This window comes from Scyliorhinus canicula, chromosome 1, assembly GCF_902713615.1.
Source record: "Scyliorhinus canicula chromosome 1, sScyCan1.1, whole genome shotgun sequence".
NCBI lineage: Eukaryota > Metazoa > Chordata > Chondrichthyes > Carcharhiniformes > Scyliorhinidae > Scyliorhinus > Scyliorhinus canicula.
In genome coordinates, this window is record NC_052146.1 from 152,434,083 (window position 1) to 152,446,725 (window position 12,643).

The 12,643-nt window shown below is 43.8% G+C and overlaps 1 protein-coding gene across 4 annotated transcripts in view; it reads left to right on the forward strand.

Annotated features, from left to right (window-relative positions):
* The window catches only part of cdca8 (cell division cycle associated 8), a 39,142-nt gene that overhangs the window by 6,070 nt on the left and 20,429 nt on the right, over positions 1-12,643 (forward strand). For all 4 annotated transcript variants that reach the window (XM_038801241.1, XM_038801252.1, XM_038801236.1 and 1 more), the window contains exons 2-4: positions 1,166-1,271; positions 2,995-3,123; positions 5,528-5,568. In XM_038801241.1, coding sequence (XP_038657169.1) covers positions 1,172-1,271; positions 2,995-3,123; positions 5,528-5,568 — 270 coding nt within the window. In that variant the 5' untranslated portion in view covers positions 1,166-1,171. The remainder of the gene's footprint in view (positions 1-1,165; positions 1,272-2,994; positions 3,124-5,527; positions 5,569-12,643) is intronic.

The following is a 12,643-nucleotide window of genomic DNA, read 5'->3' on the forward strand; positions in this document are numbered from 1 at the left end:
AAGTCCACATTAGTCTAGAACATCTGGACTTGGGAAGTGCCTGTCCTATCCAGGATGGATTGCAGACGAAGTGAAAATGGTGGAATAGGCTGACCAAAGTGGAGAATGAGCTCTTAAGCTTTAATGTGCAAGGCCAGTTCCCAGATAAGTTGGTGGATAAGCAAGGTGGTTACACCCTGATCTAGACCAGGGAAAGTTGAAAGGCAGACCTTGGAGGGTAGTTGGGACAGGAGAGCACACCCGTGGTTGTTAGTTTAGCAATGATGGTGCTGCAGTTGTGTTCTCTTCTCAGCTAGGTCTGCCCTTGGTACAGCAGTAAGAGATTATGTCCAGAGTAATGAAATGAAAATCGCTTATTGTCACGAGTAGGCTTCAATTAAGTTACTGTGAAAAGCCCCTAGTCACCACATTTCGGCGCCTGTCCGGGGAGGCTGGTACAGGAATCGAACCATGCTGCTGGCCTGCTTGGTCGGCTGTAAAAGCCAGCGATTTAGCAAAGTGTGCATGCTGGGCAGAGTGCTGACTGGCTAATGTCACAGCGGCAATTAATGCTTCCTGGTGTTACGTACAGCACTCTAGATCTGGGCTCAACAAAATGGATCCACAGTCTGATCAGCCATGGGGCAATGTCTAGGAAGGCAACACTGTCTCTGCTGACTGAATCTGATGCAGGCCATCAGGATCTCCATCCCATGCTCCTAGAAACTGGAATGAGTAATGCAACAGGGAGTTGGCAAGAGACGCTTGGGACTGGGAAGACCAAACCATGTCTGCAGATGCATTGGAGATTTGCAATAATTGAAATGTCCTCCAGCCATTTCACAAGTCAAAAATTTGGTTGATGGCTATATCAGTGATGTCCTTTTGTATTAGGGTGGATCCAGTCCTGTAAGGCTCAGGTCGAAAGGAAGAAACTTGTATAGCCCTAATTTCAAAAAACATATGATGGGATGAAGTTGAGTGATATAAAGTTAGTGAACTGTAGTAACTGTTTGGCAACATCTTTCCAAACAGTGGTTTAAAACAGATGGCATACTCTGACATCTGAATTCTAAAAGGAGGAAAGGTAAATCTAAACACTTGTTCCAAGCACGTTTTATTTGGCAGCAATCCCTTTCAGCACTGACTATCTTGCATCATACAATGTCCAATTCCTCTCTTTCAGGAAACAATGCCTTGCAGACGGAAAGCAACTGGTCGCAAAAAGAATGCCATGGAATTAAAGAAGTATGAAAAGCTTCAAGCTTTCCTGAATGATTTTGACATTGAAGGTAGTGAGTTCAGTTAACTATAGGACAATATTTGACAAAGAAGTTTGTGCAGAAGGGTTTTTTTTTTAGTTTTCCCTGATTCTGTTTTGTTGAAACTAGTTAATCCTGTATCCACTCTTGCAGAGGTATCTTTTTGTCTCCCCAACTTTGCCCTATCTTCCTGTTCCTCTTTGCTTATCGAAGGGAGATGATGCCAATGTGAATTTGACTTTCAGCCTTCCGACCGCATAGTATTTACAATCTAGCCTTCCGACCACATAGAACTTACAATCTATCTGACAGTTCGCTATTCACCTCAACGAAGATCTGGAGTTTGAAATACCACCAAGATGGAAAACCCTAACTTTACTTGTCTCCATGCCAAAATTAAACTGACCACCATAGACATACATGATCCACTATTTGAGGATGACTGCAGTGTCATCACCCACTTTGAACGATTTGCAAGCCAGTCCCAATTTCTTCAATTTTGCATGCAAGAAACTCCGTCTGTCCAATGGTGAGCAAAATATTCCACTTTCTATATAAGCTGAAGGAGGGACTCTGGAATATGTTAAACACTTCCCATATCTCGACAGCCACCAGTGAAAAGGCGATCCAACCCCAGCTCGGTTTTCTACAAACTACGGCCACAACTGACAACAAAGACCTCTGCAAGTCAACAAAAATCCTAATGTACAAAGCAGTTGTTGTCACCAAATTTCTGTACTGCAGTGAGATCTGGACAGTGATGTCAGTCAGTATAAGACCATTGGAGAAATTCCATTTGCAATGCCTCTGCTGCATCCTCAGGATTCAATGGGAGGGTTGTCAAATATATCCTAGTGTCCATCTCGAAACATTCAGACAAAACGCCTGCAAAACCAACTTTAGTGGACTCATCGAAAAACATTTCCTCTCCAGCTCCTGTTTTCTTAATTCTCACATGGCCAGCATTCCAGGGAAGGACAAAGGGAAAACTCTGAAGCTCTCCTTGAAACATGAGAGAATTGGGTGCAAACCCCCTCCATCATTATTGTCCATGATTCAGTCAAGCTGCATCATGCTTTAAGTATAAATGCCTTAACAATGAGGCTGAGTGGTGACAGAGAAGGAAAGAAAAGGACACCAATCCTGCACATTGGTCCCACTGCCTCTTGGGTGTGTGGCCCCATGTGCTCAAAGGAGTGCGCGTTGAGAATCTGCCTATTAAATCACATGAAGACCCATAGCAGGAATTCATGAACCTGAGTTGGCTTTATCCTTGAATTGATGGACAGCTGACTAATTTGACTTTTAGCCCCCTGGTGAAAGATAAATAACCAGCAATATTAATGTTGTTTCTCTCCACAATGCTGCCTGATGGTGTTTCCACAATTTTCTATTTTTATTTCTGTTTGTGTGATTTAAAAAAAAAAAATACATTTTCTGGTCAGACAATCTTTGAACAATATTTTTGTTTCCATTCTCCATCCTGCACCCTCCCCCCCCCCCCTCCAAATATTATCATTGGTATAGTTATAGTTTTATTTTGAGTTTGGGTGATTGATATTTTGCCGAAGTGCTTTAGTTTCAATGGTTGCAATGAGCTGGTGGAAAATGCTGCTGCTTTTTTCTCTCTCCAGTAATTCCCTCTCCTCGAACAGTAAATTCTGAATGAAGGTGAACATTAGTTAATCTGTCAATCAGTAATTGCGCTTGATGTTTGCTGGTGTGAACTGTGGCTTTTTTTTCCTTTATGTAGTTGAACGGCGAAAGAAAGAGATGGAAAACGCGTTCAACGATCTTCTCCTCACAGTTGATAATTCCTACAGCCGTGCAATTATGAAACTTCCACTTGCTGTGAGAAAAATGCCTTTCCAGGATTACCTTGGTAAGCATTGCTCCCCTTGTATCTGCTATGCACTGTTACAAGGTTACATTGCTGCTATATTCTTCTAATTCACCTTTGAGGACCTGAATTGATAGCACATTAAGCCCCAAGGGACTTTGGACAGCACAGTGGTTAGCACAGTTGCTTCACAGCTCCAGGGTCCCAGGTTTGATTCCTGGCTTGGGTCCCTGTCTGTGCCGTTCTCCCCACGTCTGCGTGGGTTTACTACGGGTGCTCCGGTGATGTGCAGGTTAGGTAGATTGGCCATGCTAAATTGCCCTTAGTGCCCAAAATGGGTGGGGTTACTGTGTTACGAGAATAAGGTGGAGGTGTGGGCTTGGGTAGGGTGATCTTTCCAAGGGCCGCTGCAGACTCGATGGGGCGACTGGCCTCCTTCTGCACTGTAAATGCTATGATTCTATGACTTGCATCAGGTATTGTTATTTCAAATTATCATTGTATGTGCTGTAAGCTATTTAAGCATTTTATTCCAAGATCAGTTGTGCCCTCTGCAGCTTTTCTCCTCTTTTTTTTTCATGCCCTCATAAGATTGTGCTTAATTCTGCATAAATGCCAGCAAGATGTGACTTCAGGTTATTTCCTTAGCTCATTATCCTTTTCTATTGAGGAAGGGATGTCTTGATCTTAGGATCTGCCATGTTTTTTTTAATAGATTTAGAGAAGGCCGCCCACCCCACTTTATTTTTACACAACTTTGGACCCATTACTTCATTCACTGGAAAATTCATGTCTTGAGTGTATGGATCAAAAATAATGGCACCTCCAAGAATTTCACACCACTGGCATGTACATTATTAAGTGATTCCTGTGTTGGGGGTAATTAAAAAGAAAAAATTATTATTTTAGAGTCATTCTTCAAAAAGTGTTGAAATCCGTGTAAAAGAAATTGCTGGGATCCATAAGTGATGTTTTCCTTATGCAAACTCAGGAAGAAATGGACCTTGGGTAACAAGTATATGAAATATATAACCCTAGAAGAGCTTTTGTTAAAATTTAGAGTACCCAATTATTCTTTTTCCAATTAAGGGGCAATTTAGCGTGGCCAATCCATCTACCCTGCACATCTTTGGGTTGTGAGGGTTAGACCCACGCAGACACGGCCCTGGAAGAGATGACCATGCTCATGATGCTTCATTGGTTTGACCTGGGTGCAGACTCAGAAAAGTAAACAAAAGCTGTAAAAAGAGCTGGAAACCAGAGCTCATGGATTGGTTTGAAGCTTTAAAGCAGCTATTATACACATAGGAACTACAGTAGTGTCATCTTTGCATAGCTCTGAGAGAACAGGTATCCAAATCTGACCAAACTGAACAGAATGGTAGTCAGGGAAATTCTACATGTACCCAGTGACATCTCTGGCTGACAGTTTTGTTCAAGAAACAGATGCAGAGATGGCTGATTGACCATACCCAAGTTGGAAGTCCAGATAATAGCTTATAATTAGGAAATTTGAAGCCTTGGTCATCTGACTTCTCCATAATAAGAGCATATTTTGGGCTTTGTGGAACATAAAACTTCTAAAAACCCTCTGGTAAGGGGGGGAACTGAAAAATACTATTCCTGAGGAATGACGAAGGCAAAAGTAGACTAAGTGAAATGATGACTCAATGAAAATGGGCAAATCTGCAATACCCAGGACTGTCCTACTATCACAAGAACAAAACTGCAAACAATTGGGTCAGCGTAATCAGCAATATGAAACCACAAACTTTGCAAATGCTCTATTATTAAGATCAAATGTAAAAGCCACCAGATACCAATATCATTGGAAATGTGTAGATCAACAAAGCCACAATTTTGGCAATGAAATCCTGCCCCATGTAGCAGAGGTGTAATATTAATGACCAAATGTTGTCTCTAACTAGTGGCACATTTAAATTAACAACGTCCTTCGATGCTACCTAGTGGAATCACACAGTATCCGGCTTAGCAGAATTAGCAGAGGAAGAAATCTGAGTGGGGCCGAATGCCACCAGTGAAATACCACTTTTCCCCTGTAACCCTCTTGTGATTTCAGGATTCCAATGACCATTCCAGAAGTTTGTATTTTGCCGATCTCTCTTATCCAGTTTCCACAACAGCTAAGAAACCCCATTATCCCCAAGATCAAGCTATGCAAATAGTCCAGAGAAGGAGTGGTTTATTGGCTGTTGAGCATATTGGGTAGAGAAATATCTGATGTAAAGATTAGTTCACCTCTCACATCATACTTTCCTGCATTGCCAATTGTTTTATGTTGTGAATGTACTTGATGCATATCTGTCTGCCATTTAAAATTTGCAAGGGTCTGGTATTGGGCATTTGGTAATGTTATTGGGACTATCAGCAAGTATTGCTTTGTACAGTTTCACTATATTGTTAAAATTTCTTTTCTTTTTTAAAGCTATGGGCGGAGGTTCAAAGGCAGTAGCAGAAGTTGAACAAGTAAGTTTTTCTCCTCATATTCTACTTTATTCATGGGATATAGGTGTCGCTGGTAAGGCCAGCATCATTGTCTGTGATATTGCCATTGTCGCAAACCTTTGAGTGCTAGGTGTAGTAAAATCTTAGTGCAACGTTATGTGCTCCCAATACGGTAAGGTGCCAGTCCCAGCTCACTTTTTCAAAATTCATTTGTGGATGTTGCTGGCTAGACCAACATTTATTGCCCACCCCTTGTTATCCTACAGAAGGTGATGGTGAGTTGCCTCTTTGAACGGTTGCAGTCCTGAGATGTAGGTACGCCCACTGTGCATTTGGGAGGGGATTCCAGGATTTTGACCAGCGAAGAAACCGTGGAATAGTTCCAAGTCAGGATGGTGAATGACTTGGAGGGCCTCCAGGTGGTAGTGTTCCCAGGAATCTGCTGCTCTTGTCTCTTTCTAGATAGTAGTGGTTGTGGATTTGGAAGGTACTGCCTAAGGAATCTTGGTGAGTTCCTGCAGTGCATCTTGTAGATGGTACACACGACTGTTACTAACGAATGTCCAGAGGGGATTTTTAGATCCTTTTATTGGAGATGGTCATTGTGTGGCGTGAATGTTACTTGCCAGCCCAAGCCTGGATATTGTCCTTCTCTACATTTAGACATGGACTGCTTCATTATCTGAGGACTTGCAATCAGCGAACATCCCCACTTCAGACCTTATGATGGAAAGAAGATCATTGATGAAGCAGCTGAGGGTAGTTGGGCCTAGGGCGCTACACCGAGGAGCTCCCCCGTTCCAGGACAACACTGCAGATGATCGACCTCCATGAAGATCTTCCTTCTTGTGCCAGGTATGACTCCAACCAGTGGAGGGTATTTCCCCCTGATCCCATTGACTCAGATTTGGCCTTGATGTCACCTCACCAGCTCATGTCTGAATTTAAACCAATGCTGTAATGAGCTTCAGAGCTCAATAGCCCTGGCAAAACCCAGACTTCGTAGGCTATTGCTGAGTGCCGCTTAATAGCACTGTTGATGACCCTTCCATCGCTTTACTGATGATCGCGAGTAGACTGATGGATTGGATTGGCCTTGTTTCTTCAGCACAGGACGTAACCTGGGCAATTTTCCACATTGCCTGTTAGATGCCAACATTGTAGTTAAACTAGAACAGTTTGGCCAGCGGCTTGGCAAGTTCTGGAGCATTAGTCTTCAGTACAATTGCTGGAATATTGTCAGGGTCCGCAGCCTTTGCAGTGTCCAATGTCTTCAGCCTTTTCTTGATCTTGTGTGGAGTGAATCAAATTGGTTGAAGACTACATGCTGGGGAGCTCCGGTGTAGGCCGAGATGGATCAGAGTGGAAGATTGTTGCGACTGCTTCAGCCTCCTCTTTTGCATTGATGTGCTGGGTCCTTCCATCAATGAGGATGAGGATATTTGTGCAGCCTCCTCCATTGAGTTATTTCATTTTCCACCAGCATTCATGACTGGATGTGGCAGGACTGCAGAGTTTAGATCTGACTTGTTGGTTGTGGAATTGCATAGCCCTGTCTATTACTTGCTACTTATGCTGTTTGGCATGCAAGTAGTCCTATGTTTGTAGCTTGACTAGATTAATACCTTTATTTGGAGGGGGGGGGGGGGGGGGTAGTATCCTGGGGATAACAACAGCAACTAGAACAGTGGCACTGCAATTGGCTCTGCTGCTCAGCAAGGGAGGATAGTTATAGGGGACTCTATAGTCAGGGGCACAGATAGGTGCTTCTGTGTAAGTGAAAGAGATGGTGTGTTGCTTCCCTGATGCCAGGGTCAAGGCTGTCTCTCAACTAACACAGATGATCCTGACGGGGCAGGATGAACAGCCAGAGGTCGTAGTACACATAGGTACTAACAACATAGGCAGGAAGAGTGATGAGGTCCTGCAGGAGTTCAGGGAGCTAGACAGTAAGATAAAAAGCAGGACCTCTCTGGTTGTAATCTCAGGATTACGTCTGTGCCACGTGCCAGTGAGGCTAGAAATAGGATAGTGCATCTAAGCAGCTGGCTAAACCAGTGGTGTAGGGGGGAGGGTTTCAGATTTCTGGACCATTGGGCTCTCTTCCGGGGCAGGTGGAACCTGTACAAGAAGGATGGGTTGCATCTAAACTCGAGGGGCATCAATATCCTGGCTGGGAGGTTTGCTAGTGTCACTCGGGAGAATTTAAACTAGTATAGCGGGGAGGTGGGAACCAGAGCATTAGCTTAGAAGGTGTCATAGCTGAAGGGGAAATAGAGAACAAAAATAAAAGAACAACATCACCCTCAGGCAGAGCAAAAAAGGTGACAAGTGTGAGAAGGGAGGTGGTCAATGCAGGACTTAGGGTATTGTACCTTAATACGTGCAGTACACGGAATAAGGTAAATGAGGTTGTTGTGCACGTTGAAATTGGCCGGTACCGTGTTGTGGGCATCACGGAGACGTGGCTGCAAGGGGATCAGGGCTGGGATCTAAATATACAAGGATGTGTGTCTTATCGAAAGGGCAGGCATATGGGAAAGGGGGCAAGGTTACATTGTTAGTAAGCAATGAAGTTAAATCGATACCAAGGAGTGTTATACGATCAGAAGGCATAGAATCTCTGTGGGTAGAGTTAAGGAATCGCAAAGGTAAAAAGAGCCTGATGGGAGTTGCGTATAGACACCCTAGCAGTAGTCAGGATGTGGGGCAGACAATAAATCAGGGAGAAAGCATGTAAAAAAGGCAATATCCCAATAATCATGGGGGACTTCAATATGCAGGTTGCCTGGAAAATCAGGTTGGTAGTGGATCCTAAGAAAAGGGATTAGAGATTTTTTTTGGAGTAGCTTCTGGTAGAGCCCACGAGGGAACAGGCAATTCTGGATTTGGTGTTGTGTAATGAGGGAGACTTGATTAGGGAACTTAGCGTTAAGGAACCCTTGAAGAGCAGTGACCACAATATGATAGAATTTGCCCTGCAGTTTGAGAGGGAGAAGCTGGAATCAGGTGTAACGGTATTACAATTAAATAAGGGTAACTACAAAGACATAACTAAGGTTCGATTCCGGCTTGGGTCACTGTCTGTGCGGAGTCTGCACGTCCTCCCCGTGTGTGCGTGGGTTTCCTCCGGGTGCTCCGGTTTCCTCCCACAGTCCAAAGTTGTGCAAGTTAGGTGGGTTGGACTTGATAAAATTGCCCTTAGTGTCCAAAATTGCCCTTAGTGTTGGGTGGGGTTACTGGGTTATGGGGATAGGGTGGAGGTGTTAACCTTGGGTAGGGTGCTCTTTGTAGGAGCTGGTGCAGACTCGATGGGCCGAATGGCCTCTTTCTGCACTGTAAATTCTATGATCTATAATCTTTAAAAAAAAAAAAAAAAGGGGGCCTCACGGTAGCATGGTGGTTAGCATCAATGCTTCACAGCTCCAGAGTCCCAGGTTCGATTCCTGGCTGGGTCACTGTCTGTGTGGAGTCTGCACGTCCTCCCCGTGTGTGCGTGGGTTTCCTCCGGGTGCTCCGGTTTCCTCCCACAGTCCAAAGATGTGCGGGTTAGGTGGATTGGCCATGCTAAATTGCCCATAGTGTAAGGTTAATGGGGGGATTGTTGGGTTACGGGTATACGGGTTACGTGGGTTTAAGTAGGGTGATCATTGCTCGGCACAACATCAAGGGCCGAAGGGCCTGTTCTGTGCTGTACTGTTCTATGTTCTAAGGAGAAGGTTCTGGGGAAACTGAAAGGTATGAAGGTGGATAAATCACCTGAATTGGATGGACTACACCCCAGGGTTCTAAAAGAGCTAGCTGAGGAGATTGTAGAGGCATTGGTGGTGATCTTTGAGGAATCACTGGAGGCAGGAAGGGTCCCAGAGGTCTGGAAGGTGGCTAATGTAATACCACTGTTTAAGAAGGGAGGGAGGCAGAAGATCAGCAGTTATAGGCCGGTTAGCCTGACTTCGGTCATTGGTAAGATTTTAGAGTCCATTATTAAAGATGATATTGCGGAGTACTTGGAAGTGCATGATAAAATAGGACTGAGTCAGCACGGATTCGTCAAGGGGAGGTCATGTCTAACAAATCTGTTAGAGTTCTTTGAGGAAGTAACAAGGAAATTAGAAAAAGGAGAACCAGTGGACATGATTTATTTAGATTTCCGGAAGGCCTTTGACAAGGTGCCGCATAAATAAGTTTTAAGAGCCATGGGGTTCAAGGGTAAGATACTGGCATGGATAGAGGATTCTCTAACTGGCAGAAGGCAGAGAGTGGGGATAAAGGGGTCTTCAGGATGGCAGCCGGTGACTAGTGGTGTGCCTCGGGTCTGTGCTAGGACCACAACTTTTGACGATATCCATTAATGATCTGGAAGAAGGAACTGAACTGAAGGCACTGTTGCTAAGTTTGCAGATGATACAAAGATCTGTAGAGGGACAGGTAATATTGAGGAAGCAAGGGGGCTGCAGAAGGACTTGGGCAGGCTAGGAGAGTGGGCAATGAAGTGGCTGATAAAATATGATGTGGAAAATTGTGAGGTTATGCATTTTGGAAGGAGGAATTTAGGCATAAACTATTTTCTAAATGGGGAAATGCTTAGGAAATCAGAAGCACAAAGGGACTTGGGAGTCTTTGTTCATGACTCTCTTAAGGTTAACGTGCAGGTTCAGTCGGCAGTTAGGAAGACAAATGCAATGTTAGCATTCATGTCAAGAAGGCTAGAATACAAGACCAGGGATGTAGACCTGAGGCTGTGTAAGGCTCAGATCAGATTTGGAGTATTGTGAGCAGTTTTGGACCCCATATCTAAGGAAGGATGTGCTGGCCTTTGAAAGAGGAGGTTCAGAAGAATGATTCCTGGAATGAAGAGCTTGTATGAGGAACGGTTGAGGACTCTGGGTCTGTACTCAGGAGTTTTAGAAGAATATGGGGGGATCTTATTGAAACTTAAAGGGTGCTGCGAGGCCTGGATAGAGTGGATGTTTCCACTTGTAGGAAAAACTAGAACCAGAGGACACAACCTCAGACTAAAGGACGATCCTTTAAAACAGAGATGAGGAATTTCTTCAGCCAGAGGGTGGTGAATCTGTGGAACCCTTTGCCGCAGAAGGCTGTGGAGGCCAAGTCACTGAGTGTCTTTAAGAGATAGATAGGTTCTTGATTAATAAGGGGAGAAGGGGTTATGGGGAGAAGGCAGGAGAATGGGAATGAGAAAAATATCAACCATGAGTGAATGGCGGAGCAGACTTGACGGGCCGAGTAGCCTAATTCTGCTCCAATGTCTTATGGTAAGGCTTTTGACGATGTCCTGCGTGGGAGACTGATGAAGAAGGTAAAAACCCATGGGATCCAGAGTAATTGCAACCTTCTCACCTTAAAAGTGGCTGCAAAATGGAATTGTGTTCTGGTGATTAGTTAGAGGTTCTTTTTACTGTGAGGACATTAATCCAGGTTACCTTTTAGGAATCTAATTCATCCAATCTATACATAGATTAAATCACCTATAATTATTTCTGAATCTTTCTCACACGCTCTCATTTTTTTCCTACATACTCTGTCGTACGGCATAGTTACTACTGGGGAACTATATTCCCACAAGTGACTTCTTACCTTTTTATTATTTCTTCAGGGTGATTCTACATATGGGTGTTAGAATTAAATTCATCTCTCACAGTTATACTGTCATTCTTAATTATCAACTTGTCCCAACCTCAATGTTGTCCAGATCATGCTGCATATCTCAGATTGCTTCAGTATCTGAGGTGTTGTAAATGGTACTGAACATTGTGCTATCATCAGCAAACATCCACACTTCTGACCTTACAATGCAGGGTAAGTCATTGGTGAAGCAGCTGAAGATGGTTGGGCCTACCTTGCAGTGATGGCATGGAACTATGGTTGCCCTGCAACAACCATAATCCTCTTCCTTTGTGCTAGTTGTGATGCCATTTACAAGGGCCCCCCATAAGCCACACTTGATCAAATGCTCAATGTCAAGGGCAGTCGTTCTCGCATCTCCCTTGAATTTAGTTTTTTATCTAAGCTTGAACCAAGGCTGTAATGAGTTTAGGATCAGAGTGCCATGGCAGAATCTAAATTGAACATCGTAATTAGATGATTGCTGTCTAAGTGCTGCTTGATACCATTTTGGAGACCACCTTTCATCACTGTTCTGATGATTGAGAATAGGTTGATGGTTAATAATGATTGGAGGTTTATCTGGCTTTTTGTGGGCAGTACATTTCCTGGGCAATTTTCCGTATTGTCAAGTGGAAGCCAGTGTACTATTGCTAGAATGTTTTGCGGGTCCCTAACCTTTTCAGTATCCAGAGCCTTCAGCTGTTTCTTGATCCCATGAATTGGCTGAAGATTGGCATCTGTGATGCTGGGGGCCTAAGGACGAGGCTGAGATGGATCATCCACTCAACACTTCATTTTGAAGATGTTGCAAACGCTTCAGCTTTGTCTTTACATGTTTTGTTCCCCCATCATTCAGGATGGGGATATTTGTGGAGCCTCTTCTTCTCCCTCCTCCTCTTAATTGTTTAATCGTCAACCATCATTCATAACTGAAGGTGGCAGATCTTGCAGAGCTTTGATTTGATCCTTTAATGGTGGGATTGCTTAGCTCTGTCTATTGTATGTGCTTCTGCTGTTTGGCATGCATGTAGTCCTGTTATAATTTCACCAGGCTGACATCTCATTTTTGGGTATGCTTGGCGCTGCTCCTGGCAAACCATTAAAATGACTTCATGAGTGAGAGAGATGGTAGCTACGGAAACCATGTTTCTTATAATCGGGGTACCAAGAAAAAGGGGCACAATCTCAAAATTAGAGATTGTGGGAATTAAATTAGGAAACATTTTCCCACATTGTGGTGGAAACGTGGGATTATCCTCCCCATTTGTTGGGACGCTGGGATAGTTGAAATTTTTTTCAGATTGGGAGAGATTTTTATTCAGTAAAGAAATGAAGGGATAGGAATCAAAGTTGGGTGAGTGGAGTTGAGGTGCAGAGCAGCAATGATCAAAATGATTGGAGGAGCAAAATAAAGAGACTAAGTGGTTTGCTCCTATTCTTATATCACGTAATGGAAAGGAAATGAAAG